The 17,688-nt window shown below is 53.2% G+C and overlaps 5 protein-coding genes across 5 annotated transcripts; 2 read left to right on the top strand and 3 right to left on the bottom strand.

Annotated features, from left to right (window-relative positions):
* Window positions 1–7,165: 7,165 nt before the first annotated feature.
* Window positions 7,166–9,271, bottom strand: UV8b_02476 (uncharacterized protein; the record flags this gene model as incomplete). The annotated part of the gene is made up of 6 exons (XM_043139974.1): window positions 7,166–7,720; window positions 7,876–8,294; window positions 8,379–8,456; window positions 8,553–8,654; window positions 8,825–9,101; window positions 9,266–9,271. The coding sequence occupies 6 exons, from the start codon at window positions 9,269–9,271 to the stop codon at window positions 7,166–7,168; spliced, it is 1,437 nt and encodes a 478-aa protein (XP_042995908.1).
* Window positions 9,272–9,662: 391 nt separating this feature from the next.
* UV8b_02475 (uncharacterized protein) lies at window positions 9,663–10,836 on the top strand (the record flags this gene model as incomplete). Its single annotated transcript, XM_043139973.1, has 3 exons — window positions 9,663–9,746; window positions 9,805–10,067; window positions 10,176–10,836. The coding sequence occupies 3 exons, from the start codon at window positions 9,663–9,665 to the stop codon at window positions 10,834–10,836; spliced, it is 1,008 nt and encodes a 335-aa protein (XP_042995907.1).
* Window positions 10,837–10,995: 159 nt separating this feature from the next.
* On the bottom strand, window positions 10,996–12,174 carry UV8b_02474 (uncharacterized protein; the record flags this gene model as incomplete). Its single annotated transcript, XM_043139972.1, has 3 exons — window positions 10,996–11,474; window positions 11,542–11,950; window positions 12,079–12,174. 3 exons carry the CDS (start codon window positions 12,172–12,174, stop codon window positions 10,996–10,998), a joined length of 984 nt encoding a protein of 327 aa, XP_042995906.1.
* An 803-nt stretch (window positions 12,175–12,977) lies between these two features.
* Window positions 12,978–15,690, top strand: UV8b_02473 (uncharacterized protein; the record flags this gene model as incomplete). The annotated part of the gene is made up of 2 exons (XM_043139971.1): window positions 12,978–13,176; window positions 13,340–15,690. 2 exons carry the CDS (start codon window positions 12,978–12,980, stop codon window positions 15,688–15,690), a joined length of 2,550 nt encoding a protein of 849 aa, XP_042995905.1.
* Window positions 15,691–15,898: 208 nt separating this feature from the next.
* Window positions 15,899–17,567, bottom strand: UV8b_02472 (uncharacterized protein; the record flags this gene model as incomplete). The annotated part of the gene is made up of 5 exons (XM_043139970.1): window positions 15,899–16,559; window positions 16,663–16,987; window positions 17,156–17,258; window positions 17,356–17,434; window positions 17,527–17,567. The coding sequence occupies 5 exons, from the start codon at window positions 17,565–17,567 to the stop codon at window positions 15,899–15,901; spliced, it is 1,209 nt and encodes a 402-aa protein (XP_042995904.1).
* Window positions 17,568–17,688: the final 121 nt, after the last annotated feature.

Below are 17,688 nucleotides of genomic sequence, written 5' to 3'. Positions count from 1 at the left end.
ACAACTCTATCAATTTCTCCTTTCTTTCTTGAACATCCGAAAGGGTTTAGAGCGAATTGGTTGGTTGGTTGGTTGGTTGGTTGGTTGGTGGTCGTCGATCGGACTGCGACTGCTGCATTACGGCGGGCGTTCATCTGCGGCCTCAGGCTCCAGCACCCGGCCCGGGTCATGGTGTTGTCACAATCACCCAATGATTACCTGTCGTCTACGGAGTACACTGCGTGCGACGCGGCATTAGTAGGAAAATGCGTATGCGTATTCCGTCCATCCCTCATCAGCGTGGAGAGCCCGCCGGGCGCCAGACGCCAGATGCTCCTTTGGCTTATAAAGCCTGTTGAACCATCATCCGTCCAGCCATGGCCCCAGCCCTCCGTTTCTCTCCCATTATCCGTACTTCCCCGAACAACAGGCTGTCTATTTCCGCTGAACAGGGAGGGGTGAAGATCTGCCCCTTTCCGACCAGCACGAATTTCAACGTCCTCGGAGATTTAAAAGACAATGAAAGCCTGGTTGGTTGCCCAAAACTGTCGGCACTTGAACCGGCATTGTATGGCAGCTCGGAAGCATTAAGCATTAAGCGTTTTGCAGCTTTGCAGCTTTGCACGGGTTGAGGATATTTGATACAGGCCCACCTACGTCTTGGTGACGCATGTCGAGGCAGTTTTGAGCGCATAAGCAAGCAGCTAGTCAGGCTGCATCAACACCACTGTGGATTTGAAACAATATATCCTTTGACTTGTGTGTTTGTTGCAGGCCGTAGTCGACCAAGCAGGACAAGGAACTACTCACTACCCATCGCGCGCCACCCCTGATTCTGGTCACAGTGTTCCGTTCGTAATGTAATGCATGGCAGGACGGCTCAAAATAATCACTGCCATGTTTGGGACTAAATCATATATATTTTTCTTGCTTCTTATCGGGAACCTGGCTTGGCGCGCCATGGGAGGTAGAAAGTCGGGAAAACAAGTCTTGCGGGCCCCTAGGCATCATCAACAATTTAACATAAACATAATCCCTTTGGGCGTGCTGAGAAGGGGCAATCCAAGTGGTAGAGCACAGACCGTGCGCAACTGACGCCGAACTCGGATACGATGAGGCAAAGGCAAGTTCCGGTCGCGTTCCGGCGCTGGTGGTTGGCCAGATTCTCCATCTCCATCTTTCGGCTCCCATCCATCTGTGGGTGAAGCTGTGATGCCAAGTCAACGCCATGGCTCGGAGGAGAGTGGGGATTGGCGGAAAGCTTAGACACGGATCAAGCGCATCAGCGGCACCTAAACAAGGCACATGGCGTTATGCAGAGTGGGTTGAAGAATGCAACGCACAGGTGCAGCCAGAAGGGGGAACCTGACCTGCAGCAATGCTCAGTCACCCGTCACCCTTGGCCAAAGTTGCCGCAGAGTTCGCAGACCATAATCCCCGTCGCGACTTATGTCCTGTCCTGTTCCCCCTGCCGATGTGCACAATGCCGGAATGGGATTGAACAGCTACTCGGGTGTTGAAGCAGTGACACTAACCTTGAACATCCACCTGGTGAGCTGATTTGCTGGAGACTGAGGCGAACTGACTGATTCAACCAAAGTCAATTTCGTATGCTCCGTACTGCGATAAGGTTTTTGCTTCCTCTTGTTTCCCCGGCCTGGAACTTGGGTCGTCGAGGGGACCAAAAAAGAGGGGTCGTTTAGTTTTCGCCTCTGGTCTGTACGTGGGATTCGCTTCACCACACATGCAGCTGCCTCGGAAGGGTAAGGTGAGCAAGTCGTGGCTTGCCGAGGCGCCCACCGGTTTGCTGCCATGATTTCTATCGGACTTGTGCATGCTGGCCAGCAAGCTGAGAAAGAATTTTTTTTTCTTCGACAGAGGAGTTGGGAACGAGCACGAGGATGCAGGGCAGGAGGACTGCAATGGTTCCTGCCTCAAGGGCTCTCACAATGCAAGCCCGGGGTTTCTGCGTAGTATTTTTCCGCAATTCTGACATCATTATCACCAGATTATCAACATCATCGATTGGCTCACGGCAATCCGTGTTTTTTTTTTTTTTTTTTTTTTTTTTCCATTTATTTGTTTGGCTCATGTTGCTCTCTTCCGTCAGCTCTAGGGGCAAAAAAAAAAAAAAAAAAAAAAAAAAAGGCACCTTTGCGACAACTAGCTTAGCTGGTGGGTCGCTGCGGCCGTAAGAGTCCAAAGATGGTGTGCTGCCGCCCTAGCAGACAGAATTTTTGGAACTTTCTTCCGATGCGTTGCAGGAACAGGTCCTCGAATCCGCCAAACCCAAGACAGACAGTTGCGGGAAGAAAGAAAGAAAGAAAGAAAGAAAAGGATGGAGCCATCTCTATCGCCACCACGCGGCCCAGTTTCGCCATGAACGGCCGGAAAGAGGGTCTCCGCCCATGCCGAGTTCCAATTAGCATCGCACTCCCTCCCGTGGTGCCTGCTAACGAAAAGGTTCCTGTTGCAAGGTCGATGGAGGGCGCGGCTATCACTCGTACCCGTCCGTGCCTTGGGAGTGTCTGAAACGGCCGTCGGTGCCATCCCATATTTTGGAGGCAATCTTCTGTCTCGGCAAAGGCATCAGACTGGCAAATACCGGCATGTGCGCCCATCATGATACCGGGCCGACCACCATCAGGCAGCAGGCTGGCTGCATAGAACCATCATCCATCCGCTCATCAACCGAACAGTCCAGCCAGTCTTTAAGGGGCCATGCCATCATGTCAGCATTGATTTTTCATTGCAAGTCAAGGATTTGTGCAAGTTCGATCCATCTCATTCCGGGAGTCCGAGTTTGGCAGTTTATGAGATAAGAGTCATGCACGCCAATCTCGTCATATCTTTGGCAAACACCTTCCTTCCACCCGACAAGTCGTCTTGGAACCGTGTTATCCAGAGCCGTACAAGGGAAATTGCTGCTATACTAGCCCATGTCATCGATACAGTGTCATTGATACAGTCATTGATACAGTCATTGATTTCCGGGAATGGTCCCTCTCCTCCTTATCAACGTGAGAAAACGCGGGTTCGTGTCCGCCGGCCATGAACCGAAATAAACCGCCGCGCCGGGAGTTACATACCATGCCGTTATGCAGGCAGGCAGCCCGCCGGAACCCCGAATGGGGCAATGCGTTTCTGATCGCGATTCCCCAGCCAGACACTGCGAGCCGTTAACATTGTAATATCCAGTAATCAAGTGATGATCCATGCCAGATTGACAATCATGGTTCCTCCGGCAAGTCGATGTCAGGCAATCAAGACCTTCTTATCAGCGCCCATCGGCGAACAGTCCGCACCAGCCCCTTATTTGAAGAGCCAAACCTTGACAAGGATCGAAAGTGGGTGGCCCCGTCAGCACCATCGGCACCATCGGCACCACCAGCACCACCAGTACTCGCTGAACGCTCGTTTGAAAAACCCCCCGGGGGGGGGGGGGGGGGGGGGGGGGGACGACGCTTAGTACTTAGTAGCTCTGAGGCTTCCTGAAGTGAGAGACGGAGAAATTCCGGTATTCCCTTCTCGAGGCTTGCGTCCGTCTCGACATTGGGTTGCTACGTTGCAACTGATTTGCCGCGCTGACTGCCACGTTTACACGAGTTCCGCTTCCAGGACGGACCCTTTCGGTGGAGGCTGGGAAGGAAGGAAGACGACGCCGTTCCAATGCAGCCACTTTTTTTGGGCCCCTTACGATTCTAAACGAAAACGCCGTCGACGCACATGGGCCGCCGGGGATTTTCAATCGCTCACTATTGCCTACCTGTCAAAATCAGATTCGCAGACTAGGCTTTTTGCGCCTGGAACGTAAGGAGTGGCGGTGGTGGTGGTGGTGGTGGTGGTGGTATTGAGACGGCCAGTCACACTGCCCAGGGTTCCTGTCGGCGGTTGTCGAGGGTTGCTGCCAATGCCTCTCTCGGCCTCGAATGTGCAGTGCGGCAAGCGTTTTCGCTAGGCGGGAAGAATAATTACCCTGCCAATGCGGCTGCAGACAATGGCGGCGGGCGCTTACAGAAGGGATATCTCCTCTCGGCATTATCTTGATACATACACTACTGTACCAACCTATCAACCCATCCCATCCCGGCTTTATCAACCAACTCTGCTGGGCAGTAAAAGGCAACGAACGGGGCGGGGGGGGGGGGGGGGGGGCGGACAACAAGACTATGGAGAAACACACAGTGTCGACGTGCTCAGTGTATCGTATCGCAGACAAGTTGTCCAAGTGGCGACCTCGACTTGAAGGCTGGCAGAGAGTACACGTGCAAGACGGAGGGAGGATAGGTCAGCACTGCATGGCAGATGGCTGGACAAGAGAAGGTTTCCTCCTGCTTTCGGCCCAAACCTTGATTCAGACGGAGGGACTCGTCACGCAGCAGCGTTCTGGATGACGATGGAAAGTAGGTTTAAGTTGGTGGCTCTTATCAGAGAAGCCCGGTGGATTGAACCTATCTCGTAGGATCATATCGTGGATCATTATCGTGGATCATTATCGTGGATCATTATCGTGGATCCTATCGTGGATCATTATTCGTGGATATCATGATCCGTACGGAGTACGCTGTTGGAATCAGGACCTACACCCACCCCGCGCGGTACGCCACCATTTTTTCCCCCTCCCCCAAAGACAAATTCAGCGAAATAGTGTGTCTGAGAGGGGGGTAGAGGGGGGGGGGGAGTTTTCTTCCTCATTTCTGCTCTGCAGTCACCCCACGGGCGTTGAGGGCATCTGCGCCTCCCCCATGCTCATCTGGCGTCAACGCGCGCGGCGATGCATGGCTTACGACACAAGCACAAGGGCCCGGGCGGGCTCGGCAGCCATGCATGCATTGCGACAGTGTGTCTGTACTCTTATAAGTTACTCTTACTTACTCTGTAGCGGAGCAGCAGCCGTGCATCCACCGCCGGTATCCACCGCCTTTTTCTCTCCTCTTCTTTTTCGTTTTCTTTTTCTTTTTCTTTTTCTTTTTCCTCTGCAGGAGGCGTGAGGGGCCGACACGGGCAATTTCCTCTCTTTTCTTTCCCCTATGCAGCTTGGCGTGGCTGCAGGGTGCTTTTCCCCTTCTCTTTTTATATCCCCCCCCCCCCCCCTTTCAAAAAGCGCCCAGCTCGCGTCTTGGCTATACGGCGAGAGACAAGAGTCCCGCACTGACGAAGCGCGTCCAAGTCTGCCGTGTGCCCGCCAGCCACGTCAACTTCTTTCTTTCTTTCTTTCTTTCTTTTTTTTTTTTTTTTGCTCTTCTTCTTCTTTTGTTGGTGTTTGAATGGCACCGATGTCGTGGCTCTGGCTCGGTTTCAGGTCACCGTCGTGCTTGTCGCCCGTGCTCCCGTGCTATGCTTATGCTGTGCAGCCTCATCGAGATGCACTCGGTAGTGTGCGCGTCCGCGTCCTACGTCCTAAGAAAGACATATAATGAACAGGGTGACAAAAAAAAAACAGGGCAGCGGCACAAAACCAAGCGGTTGATTCCTTCCTGGTTGCAGCCGCTTGAGCCGTCGCGCCAACGCGGGCCGTCGGTGAGATGCACGTCCAAGCAGACCTGCCTGCAAGGAAGGCTCCATCCATCACCATGTCGGAACAGCAACATCGCATCGGCTCTTGACCTCGTCGCAAATTGAAGACCCGCGCGGACAACTGTGACGTGACGTGACGCTGGTGTTGCATAGTCTGCCCGGTTCATCTTGACCTACAGCAGAGCCAGCAGAGCCAGCAGAGCTTGCCTTCCTCCGGTCGCACCTCAAGTCGCTTGCTGGAGGCTTGCCCTGCCGCGGCTAGGCGCTGCAACTGCAGGCAGTGAGCGAGCGAGTGGACACGGCACTGTGTGTTTTTGCATAAATAAACACCCAACACCAACACCAGACCAGACTCGAGAATATTTATAGCCAGCATCGCTGCAGCCGACAGATGACTAGATTCGGCCTGGTCCACGAGGCCATGCCAACCCCACCCCTCTTCCCCGCCCGCGCATGTCCTGTAGCGATGTCGAGCATGAGAGCATGAAATGAAGGTGGGGAAGGAGCATGGGCAGTTTGTGTATTCCCTGCCGCCTTCCTTTTGTCCCTCAGAAAATGCCGTGGCAGCCGTCTGGTAGGTAGCACCGTGGCAGCCCCGTATGTACACACAAACTACCGGCGCAAGTATTGACCCGTGCACCTGCACCTGGACACGACAACGCCACGACACGTTGGATGGGCCAAGATGATTCCGAATTCCTGTCTCATTGTCGCTCACAACACCAGACGCATCCCGCTTTCCCTCATGGTCCGTCATCCACGCCTGCTGCGCCCGAGCTTGGCAGGCCGTCAGCCACAAAGTTACCTGCCAGCAAAGGGGCTGGCACCAAGAGGTCGCCAAGAAGTTCTAGGTGACACGACAAGCCACGCAAGCATAGAGATGCACGGCTTCATGCACGTATGCAGCATACAGCATGCAGCGTGCAGCGTGCAGCGTGCAGCAGTGCAGCGCCGGTGAAGCGGCTTGAGTACGGAGTAGGTGCTTTGGTTGTTTTGGTCGTTCTGGTGTGGTGTCTTGGTCAGGTTTGCCACGGCTCCTCCTGTCGCTCATCCCTGCTCAGAGAGAGACCGGCGCGGCATCCCGCGCCATCCAGATCTCGCCCTTCGCCCTTGGTATACCGACCCAACCCCTGCTAAAGTATGTAAGCTCGAGCCTTTGGCTCTTTTGTCGCTGAGAGCTGCCGACTGAGAAGCGACCAGCAGATTGGATCCCCTTGAATTTCCCGCATCGACCTGCCTGAGCAACCACCAAGCCGGACGGCCACCGAAGGCTTGAACATTTACCCACTGCGGAGGGGGAAAAAAAAAAAGAAAAAAAAAAAAGGAAATGAGAAACAGGGTAGTCTGTTTTGTCCTGGTAAAGGGCATGTGTTTTACAGCATGTCCATAAAAGTTGCGTGATATTTTCGTCATCATCTCTTTGCGGTTGAAATGGTTTCCCCATGCATTTCAAGTTGAAAAGGCACCACTCAGCCACAAACATCCGACTCGATACCTGCAATGCAGCAGTGGTTCCTTGATGTTCGCCAGGCATCCTTTTTTGTCCCGTGCGCAGCGTCATTCTGCATTATGGCGATAATTCTTTCCAAGTCTTGTTTCTGTAGGTACGTCGGCTCAATCGGGTAGGATACCTACCTTACGTAGCTGGCTGGGGTGAGGGCCATCTTGTTCAAGTCAACAAGTCATCCATCACTCTTGGTTTGGAAAAGCGCGGGGCAAAAGCCACCTCCGCAGGTAATCGAAAGCTGGCGCAGAACATCCGTTTGGCGGGGGCAACGTCGCGGACCTCGTGGATTGTCACCTCTCCTTCCTTTTCTGCGTCTCCTACTTTCAGCTCGACACCAAGCTCCCTCAAGATGCGTTGGCAAATATCGTCCAATGGGGTAGCGTCATCAGCCTTGGCCCCGAAGCAGTGCACATGAACAAGAGGCAGCTTCGTGCTGCTATGTGGTGCGAACAGCTTTTCCGAGCCGTGATAGAGGCCCTTGAAATTGTGCAGGAATTCCAGGGCGGAAGCTGGCAAGTTCATGACAAAGTGGGATATTGTCGGCGGAACGGGGACGCGAATCGGCTCCGCTCGCTGCTCCGCTGGTGCGCTACGAGATATCTTGGCGGGTTTGACGACGGCGCAATCGCCACGTCGGCAGGCTTCGAGGACCAGGTCCGCGACTTGTCTGATGAAGTCGTGGCCATCTTGGTTGAAAGGCTTGACGAACTCGGTTACCTAGTCTTGCCTGTTAGCTTCACTTCGCGTCTTCTCTTTTTGCGTCGGCCACTTGTCACTTGTCGTTCCCTCAGCACCCGCCACCACCCAAGGGAACACGTGTGTTGGGTGTTTCCTCGTGTCCATGAACATTCTGGGTTCCCGGAGTGACTGACTTTGTTTTTCTTGATGATCTCACTCAGATATCTGTAGCTCTCCGGGTTCTTGTCATTGGCCCAGACAAAAACGCCCTTCTTCCCAGCTGGAGCGGCAAACGGCCCGATACCCGCCATAACGTCGGCTACAACCTCCCCAGGCTTAAACATGGTGCAGATTCGCTGATGTTCGGTGCCGAGTTTGGTGTTCCAGTACACCTTGGAGTAGTCAAACTTGAAGACACATCCGGCCTCGCTGACCTCGACGAGCATGTCATCCGGACCGGCCAGTACCTCGTAGGCAAAAGTGCGGAACTCGCTTTCTGTTCCAACATTGTCGATTTTATTGATGACGGTGCGGATGCTGGGGTTTTTGTCAAGGATGACTTGAGCAATGACTTTCTTGTATGGTAGATATTGACCTCTAATGTTCAAATGTGCTGCCCTCCCATGTTATTGATGAGACAATATACGTGTATAGCTGCTTGCCTTTGCTGTGACAATCTGTTCATGGGCGTACATACCAACGTGGCCGGCAGTGTTGAAGCCCACGGGAATTTCGCCGTGAAGTTCTTCGGGAAGAATGGATCTCATAACATCGACTTGAGAAGAAAATGACAGGAAAAAGGAGAGTTCCATGTTAGCAAAGTACTGAAGCCGAGAAATGCTCCCCGACGGATATTCTTCGCGACTCTTACGGTAACTCCACATGCCATAATCGATGTTCACTTTGTACGGGACAAGGCTCAAATCCCCAGTCTCTGTTGCTTCCTGCAGCGTAGAGCTCCATGTTTCGGGAGCTAATGGGACGATTTGTTAGCACTTGCGGCCGCTGTACCGCACATTGGGCTCCTATGCTTCATCGAGAAGCATCAACTCCTTCCAATTGCTGGGGCGTGCAAAAAAAAAAAAAAAAAAAAAAAAAAAAAAAAAAAAAAAAAAAAAAAAAAAAAAAACGACGGAGGCATACCTGACGCTTTCAGTTCTGGCTTCAGGATGATGCACTTCTTCCCTTGAGACGCCAGCGCAGAATCTGGATTTGCAGCGATTGGGTCAAATTTCTCTAGCAGAAAAACCTCGTTTGAATTTTCGAGCTGTTTCCTGTATTTAGAAATAAGCCTGTTCTCTCGAACACAGGCAGCTGTCGTAGGCAGCGTTCTGGAGAACAAGGTCTTGTCGAGCGTCTTGAGAGCCCTCGCGGCAGCAGGGGCACGAAAGAGATTCATTTCCGACGCAGGTATTTTGCCCTAGAGACTGAGTATTAGGCAAGACTTGGAAGAAGCGTAAGAAAAGCAGGAGGGTTGTGCATCGTCGTTCAAGCCAAGGAAGCCGATGGCAGAAGGAAATAGAGTATTCGTCTGTTCCCTGGCTCACTACGAAAGAAAGACAGGATCAAGGCTGGGGTGCTGACCTCCATTGTCACCACAATCTAAGCCTTCTCTTTGACGCGGCACATGTGGAATCCCTCGCCCTTATTCTCATGTAAATCAGGTAGAGATGGGAGCGAGCACAAAGCAAATCCCAACTTCCTCGTCGAACAGCATATTGTGTGGGGCAAGGCTGACGGAGGTGGAAAGAAAAACCACAAGCCGACAACAAATTTATCATTGGCTATAACGATTGGATGCAACGAGCAGGCTCTACCAGGCACCCAGGCCACCACAAGGCTGTCCAATCACCTATGTCGGCTTGATGATGTCACCGATTTGGTTGCCATCTTCGAGACTTCACCCGTACGCAGCCAGGATGATGACTGGATCTTCTCTGCACATTTGCATATCGGAAGCTCTGATCCACCAGAATCTACAATGCCGCCAAAACGCACCCTGGATGCCTTCTTCACTTCGCTTCCAAAGAAAAAGCGGACCGGAGAACAAATCATCAGTGAAGAAGTGAGCACGGCGCTTTTCTTCTCTCCCAGTTTGGGTCTCCTGCTGATCATCTTGACAGTCCGGGAAATCTGAACATGTATCGTATCCTCATCCAATCTCCAATTTGCCCTCCTCTGTTTCCAGAGAGCTCTTGTCTCCTCCAGCAAGACCGGGCAAAGAAATCAGTGATGGCTCGAAACTCGACCTGCTGTACTTTGACCCGTATATACCCCAAGACGTGGCAAAAGAACTTTTTGAGTTTTTGCGTCTCGAGCTACCCTTCTACAGGGTTGAATACGACATTCAACGCGGGGGAACGCAGACACACATCAAGACTCCTAGGTACAAGACGTCTCGTTTTTCCATCGTGCTCGCACCCATCTTCTCATCCTTGCGCCGTGCTGCGTGCATTATGATCCGCCAAAACTGATCGCTCAACCTGCACGATAGATGGACAACTGTATTTGGCGTTGATGACACTTCGTTCTTTGACCACATGGGCATCATTATAGACAAGACGTCCTGTATCAAGGCGAATGACAAGCGCTATGACCGATACCCTCCTCGGCCAATACCGAGATGCCTCGATGACCTCAGAAAGTCCACTGAAGCAGCAACCGGCTGCAAATTCAACTTTTGCCTCGTCAACTATTATGCCTCTGGAGCCGACAGCATCTCTTTTCATAGCGATGATGAGAGGTTTCTCGGCCCAGATCCCGCCATTGCATCGTTCTCTCTGGGCGCCCGGAGGGACTTTCTCATGAAGCATAAACCCTTTCCACCTGGCCAGCAAGCTGAAGCAGAAAAGGGCGCCAAGCCATTAAAGCTGGCCCTCGGTAACGGCGACATGGTATTAATGAGGGGGAAGACCCAGTCTAACTGGCTGCATTCCATTCCGAAACGCACCGGTAAGAATCAGGACGATGGTGGGCGCATCAACATCACATTTCGGCGAGCCATGGTCAAAGGCGGCACTGAAAACTACTACAATTACAATGTTGGCACTGGACCAGTGTTTCGATGGGATAGAGAGAGCCGCCAAATGTTGCCCTGGGGCAACAATAAGTTGACTGAAAACCGTGACGTCAGTTTCACGTCGCGCTTCTACTAAACTATAGCACCGCCATGTCAGAAATTAATGAGGCAAGCAGGCGACAAACTTGAATGCCGTACCAACTCATGTCGAGATATGGATGCGCAATCAGATGTCAAGACCCAGTCACAGACCAAAAAAGGGAAAAAAAAAAAAATACCCTACACGGGGGCCTCTTCACCTGCCGTGACGCATTTGGGCTTTGGAGTATTTCCGAAGAGCCTTCAAGAACACCTGGTAGCCGAATCCTTCGTTGTCTTGGAGGCAAAATATTTCTGTCAGGCGAATCTGCCAAGGAGGATAGCCAGACAACTCAACGTTGGGGCTGAACAGAACCAGAAGATCTGGCTCAGGCATGATTCCCTCGGAAAGCTCTGCATCAATCAGTTCCATGGAGATGTCTCGCGGAGAAATCTTTCCTCTCTGCGACATTTCCGCCAGTGTCCTAGTCAGATCGACGATGGATTCTCGGCCATCCTGCGCAGAAATGAGGTGCAGTTTCAAATGGCCGTGCTTGCCGCCGGGGAGAGCTGGCGACGAGTAGGCATCCTTATGAGGAGACGAGAGGGAGAGGCTAGGGTGTTGGCCAGCAAAGTAGAAGGTGAATTTTTGCATGACGGCCTCATAAACTCGCGGCATGTGCTTCTTCAGGAGACCTGATCACGTCTTTAGCTTGACAAAAGCGAAACAAGGACCTTGAAGAGGGAGAAGCGGGATGCACACCTGTCTTTTCATATACCGAGAGCATGGGGATCTCCCCGCTAGCACACCAGGCGGCCAATTCTGCCGTCTCCTCGATTAGGCGGTCGAGATCTGCCTTTGGGCGTTGGTTCTCCTCGGCCTTGAGGATGACGCTGAGATGATTCGGCTTCCGGCCCAGTCCCACCACGTCGCGTCGAATGTACTCGGGGGTACCGTGGTGATAGTACAGGACGGAGGATATTTGATAGCTGACTACGTGAATGGCCTGGCGCACGCGAATGTAGAGGGAGAATAGACCATGCAGAATGGCAAACACCAGCGCGTAAAGCTGGTTTTTCAGGAATCGGCGCACTCCAAGCCTAGATCGGCGCTGTGACTGGCTCTTGGAGGCGGCAACCGTCGGAATTTCGTTTGGATTGGGCAGATGTGCCTAGTGCCCCTGCGTTAGCAGGATTATACGTTGGAGAGTGGGAAGCTCTCTGGGAGCTCTGTGGGAGCTCTGTGGGAGCTCTGCGGGAGCTTCTGTCAAGGCAGAGGCAGTGCTGCCGGGTTGCTCACGTGAAGGATTCTATCCCTATCTTTGTCGGTCAAGAATTTATGGTCCAACGCATCGTCGGCGCGATAGGCCGCGCGATCGCGGGCAGAGATTGGCATATCAGAGGTCGGAGAGCGGTAGGCAGAGAGCGGTAGCCAGAGAGCGGTAGGCAGAGAGCGATGCTGGATGGTAACTGCCGGACCGGTGCAAATGAAAGCAGATGCTCGATGCTCGGAAAACGAGTGTGGAGATGCTGCTGCTGTCGCCTCTTCGGCCTATGAAAGCAAGAAGAAAAGTAGTGATGGACAAGAAAGAGTACGGGAAAGACAGGGAGAAATCAACCTTGGGTGTCGGTTGAAGGGACAGACAGGCTACATACAATACAAGCCGCAAGGATGGGATGAAGGCGAAAGCGAACGGCGTGGACGGACTTGGGGGTTGCTGCAATAGAGGTGCAAAGGTGCTTCCAGCCATGAAATCAGCATGTGAGCAAGCCAAGGCAGCTGCCAGCTGCCAGCTGCCAGCATATGCCATAAAGCATTGGCCATTGGCAGGTGTGGCGCAGTGACGAATCCAGGAGGCTGAAGACCCCCCCCCCCATCGGCGGCGCCCTTTATTTTCAGAGTACGTACCAGATCCTACTGAAGTATCCCAGGATGCCACCTGCAGCGCAGTCGGCCATTCTTGAGAACCTCCGGTTGAGCTGCAAACTCGCGTCTTGCGAAGCCGGTGGGCTGGCAAACCTCGGAGTTCTCGGAGAAGCGACGCTATCACCTCACGGCATCTGCGGCTCCCTTCCCCCCCATGCGCAGCCCATTCAGCGGCAGCCGAACCTGGACGCGAGAGGCTGCCGTTTTCGACTCGGCGGCAACACATGTAGTGACGAGACAGGCCCGTCCGGTCATCGCCTCCCTCTGCAACAATGGAGCGGAATAGTGCAGGCCTGTCCAAGAGCCTCTACCCCAAAGGACCGAGCTTCACCCTGGATAACTTTTCCAGCAAAGACTTTATTGTCCGCGACTTCATCGACAGCCTAGCCGATAGTGCCATCCCTGCCAAACGACGCTCAGGACCTTCGCCAGCTGCGTTTGACCCCAAGCCGCTGATCCGGACGTTTGAAAGTGCGGCTTTTTCTCTTTTCTTTCCTTCCTTCTTTCTTTCTTTCTTTCTTTCTTTCTTTGTATATATATATATATTACTTCTGTCCTCTTCCTCTGCCCGCGCTTTTCAAGTTGTCGGCTTGTAGTGGGATGATGCTAACAGTTGCTTCAAATCTCCCATCAGATGCGCTCTCGCAATTGGCGCTGCTCGGAGACGAATTGCAGGAGAAGGAATCCGAGCTATTGTCGCAGGTTCGCCGCGCCGAAATCCAGCATGACCAGACCTTGGACCGGCTCGGTCGCAAGCTTGATCAGACCATGACGTCGTTTGAAGCGCTTGACGGATCGCTGGGCCAGAGCAATGCATCGAATGCTGCCGAAACGACTGGCCGGGCAGACGGTGGCGGCAGCGTCGCCGTTCAGATCGGAGAGAAACTAGAGGAGCTGGACCGAAAGCGGCGACGGGCGCAGGACGCCATCTTTCTGATCCAGTGCTGGACGGAGCTCAAAGAAGCGGGCGTCTTGTCCTTTCTGGAGGACATTCGGCTCCAGGGTGGTGCCGAGAACAAGATCAGATGCGCAGTCATTGCGCGTCAGCTGATGAGGATGAGCCAGCAGCTCGATCCCGCTTCCTGGGGTCATGCCAACGATGCGCGCAACAGCGTCACGCCGGGCGGGCAGAATGGCGGCAGCGCCAAGCCGCACAACACGCGAGAGATACTGGAGAAGTTCTGCGAGTCTCTGGAACAGGACCTGCTAGAGCAGTTCAACAACAGCTACAGGCTGCAGAATTTCGACGACATGATGGAATGCTCCAAGGTGCTGTATGATTTCAACGGTGGCTCCAGCGTTATTGCCATCTTCGTCAACCAGCACCAGTTCTTCATCGATCGAGATCAGCTCAACGACGAAGCAATCGCCGATAACGAGACGTGGGAGATATTGGCGGACCCGGACTCGGATCCTCCCGGCGTCGATCCCGGGCTTCAGTCCTTGGTAGATGAAGTCAAGATTGTCATGCAGGAAGAGTCATTCATCATCAAACGAGCATTCCCTTATTACGAGACGGTCCTCATAAAGTTCGTCCAACGAGTGTTTCAGCAATCCATTCAGCAGCGGCTGGAAAAGGTCCTCGACAAAGCCCAGACCGTATCCACGCTGGCCTTTTTGAGATCGCTGCATTCTTCCAGGAGCTACATCAGCTCCTTGGTGGAAGACCTCAAGACGCACGGCCTTACCGAACATCCCGATCCATGCTCGGGACACATTTCGCAGACGCTGGACCAGCAGATGGACGAGCTTTTTGTTCCCTACCTGGTCGGCAGCTCCTACATAGAGCGAGAGCGCAAGAGCCTCGACGAGATGTACAGCTCGCTCCTGTTCAAATTCACCATGTACCACTCTCGGAAGAAGAAGGTGCCGCAAGGGTTCATGGCTTCTCTGGCTCAGCAAGGCACACAGTTTCTCGCCTCTGCAAAGGACGCCTACCTAGAACGGCTGGAGTCGTCGGATCTTACGCCCACGCAAAAGAGGATGATGTTGCGAGTCGCAGGCATCAAGGATAAGGAGAACAAGAACGACATTGAGGTGTCGGAGGAGGATGGAGGGCTGAGCGTAACGTACGCCAAGCGCATGCTCAAGTGGCTGGCGGAGAGCGTTCAGCGCACATTGGAGCTGGGGTCGCAAGCCGAGACGCCCAAAGACGTCAGCGTGCTGCTTCAGCTGCTGCTCACGAACATGGGGCAAGTCTACGTCCAGACGGCTCTGGATGCCGCCCATAACGAGGCCACCATGGCGGATAACTCAAAGGCGGAGCCGGACATGAGCTTTCTCCTCATCATCCGCCCGGCCGTGACCATCTCTGCCATCATGGACCGCTTCATTACTGTCGTGCTCGTACGGCTGGCCGAGTCAAACACCACGGTGAGGAAAAGCATGGAAGCCCAGAGGAACGGGGCCATTGATGCCATCGAGAAGAAGACCAACGCAGTCATGAACATCGCCATCGACGTCATGGCCAACTGGGTCTCCAAGTCGCTGAGCGGTCAGAAGAAGCAAGACTTTCGCCCCAGAGGGGTCGAGTTGGAATCCCTACAGACTTGCACATGCCTCAATATCTGCAAGTTCCTCGTGAGGGCGTCCCAAGAAGCGGGCCGGGCCATAGACGGCCTGAATGCCGAAAAGTTCTTTGGCGAGCTCTCCCTCTCCATCCACGAGCTTCTGTTTGATCACTTCAAGAAGTTCCAAGTCAGTGCAACAGGCGGTCTCATGGTCACGCAGGATATTGCCAAATATGTCTCTGTGATGCGGGACTGGCCACTGGCCAAGGACGTGTCAGTCATGGTCGAACTTCTTACCGAGATCGGGTCTCTGTTTATTGTTGGCCCCGAGGCGTTGAGAGAAAAGGCGAGGATGTTGGCGTCCGGACAGACTGGTGGGAGGAGCAAGCTATGTAAGGGTGACTTCAGAGCGTTCGTGCAAAAGAGGGATGATGCGGGTTCTGCAGGGATACAGAGCATACTAGCAGGTCTCTAAGGGAAGCCGCGTTTGGAACCCTCCGATCTTCGTCCCCGAGACTGATGGGTTCCACAAGGACCACGCAATCGCTGTCATCGGCCTTGGATTCCTTTCAGTCTCAGTCCCAGCCCCGGTGTGAGTGAAAGTCCTTGTCAAATCAAACCGGCTCATATCCTCTCTGTTTGGCGTGATTTTCGTCTGAATCCGTTCTTGTCTTGCCTCTCAATCACAGGTCTCTCCTCATACCACCTATTCTACCAGTATGTTCTTCCACCTTGCGATCCAAAAAATCCACCAGTTCAGCCATATTGCCTAGAGCGTTGAGTTCAGCCCTCTCCTTCTTGGACAGCAAAGCTGTCTTGTCGGGTCCCATGCCGGGAGCTGTCATTTCTTGTATATGATGGAGAGCAAGCTTATATGGGAGTGGCGCTTTTGCCATTCTGCACATGAGCGTCTCGACCGCCTCCCATGGACACGAACGGTAGCCAGCGTACAGGGCTGGGTTAGCGAGGAGCCCTCGCGCAGACATGAATCCCGAAAGGTGGGTTGTGCTAGGCGTGGGTGGTGTGGGCGCCAGTGGAGTCTCAGAGGCCTTGTTGGTCTGGGAAGCAAGCGGCGAGGATTCATCGTCGTCTCTGATGGTCAGGGTGGACACGTCGACACGGGGAGATCTGGCGTTTCGAATAGGTAGAGTAGACAGGTCGAAAATATCCCCGGACAGAAGGATCGGTAGAGTTGCCGAGTACTTTTCTAGCAAGATCTCAAGAGATTCTTTGAAGATGGGGGTGGTGGAGGGTGTGTACCGTGTTCGGGGATGGATGGTGATCCAGTCGACGTTTCTGTTCTGCGCATGTCCGATGACTGTATCGAGATAGTCTATTGTTTTCCTATGTCCTCGTTTTCAGCGCGTCGGCCCCTGTTGCTCTCGTTGTCAAGTTGGAATCTTGATGTGTTCCTGGGTACAGAACAGTCGGATTCCATGCTTCTCACCTCAGGTCATCATGTACGCGGATTTTGACACTGAGACTTCTTCCTTTAGGACTCTCCATGTCCTCTTCGAGGCGGACACGCCATCCGTCCCGTCGCAGGCGCTCTCTCGTCTCGGTAATCATGTCGCGCACCAGCTCTCTCTTGTCCATGAGTGCAGCGCCGAGCGTCTCCGCGCACGCCCAAGACTGCGGACACCCGCAATTGAGATCAACGCCTGCGACAAACGGTGCTGCCAGGGAAGAGGCGCGCGCTAGCTCGAGGGGAACGTTGGCTCCGAACTGAACTATAGTAGGTGGCTGAGGATGCCTGGTTGATACAGTGAGATCTGCAGGCCAAAGACGTATGAGATGCCAATTGTCAGAGTCGTCTCTTGTTTTACTTTTCTTCTTGATAGCCCCTTATTCAGTCGTCTCCACGGCATTAAAAACAAGGAACCTAAACCGAAACCGAAACCGAAACCAATGGGGGAAAGGTCGGCACAAGGTATACATACCGCTATCACGGGCAAACTCATTCCGGTTGAATTCTTTGGCCAGAATCATGGGTGTCCAGCATAGATCTGCGCCGTAGTGATGAACAGTTTGCCGAAATGCCAGCTAATTGACAGAATTTCATGTTTTCCTCGTCTGTCAGTCTCCCTTCCCTCCGCCTGGTTCGTTTCACTTTTGAGATCAAAATCCTACATTTACGTACCTTGCTGTATCGCACCATGGGCGCGCACGCGTACAGAAACTTGTTTTGCTTCCGACAATTCTCAAATATTTTGAGGGGGCTTCTTCATTCTCAGTTGCTTCATTGCGACTTTGTATTACTTTATTCCTTTACTTGTGCCTGGGCGAGGAAGCATAGCCAGATGAGACTCACTGAGGCATTGGCGAAAGCGGACTGTCCTCCTTGACCGCCATGGCGTTGGTTCCCAATTGGATTACGAATGACTGGATGGAGAGCTCAGCCGAAAATGCAATACTGCTCAAGAGGTCGGTGCTGGTAAAAGAGATATGTTTGGCGAAGTTTCACGCGAGAGTG

This window comes from Ustilaginoidea virens, chromosome 2, assembly GCF_000687475.1.
Source record: "Ustilaginoidea virens chromosome 2, complete sequence".
Classification (NCBI taxonomy): Eukaryota; Fungi; Ascomycota; class Sordariomycetes; order Hypocreales; family Clavicipitaceae; genus Ustilaginoidea; species Ustilaginoidea virens.
The sequence above is the reverse complement of the archived record's forward strand: the minus strand, read 5'-3'. Positions and strand labels throughout refer to the sequence as shown.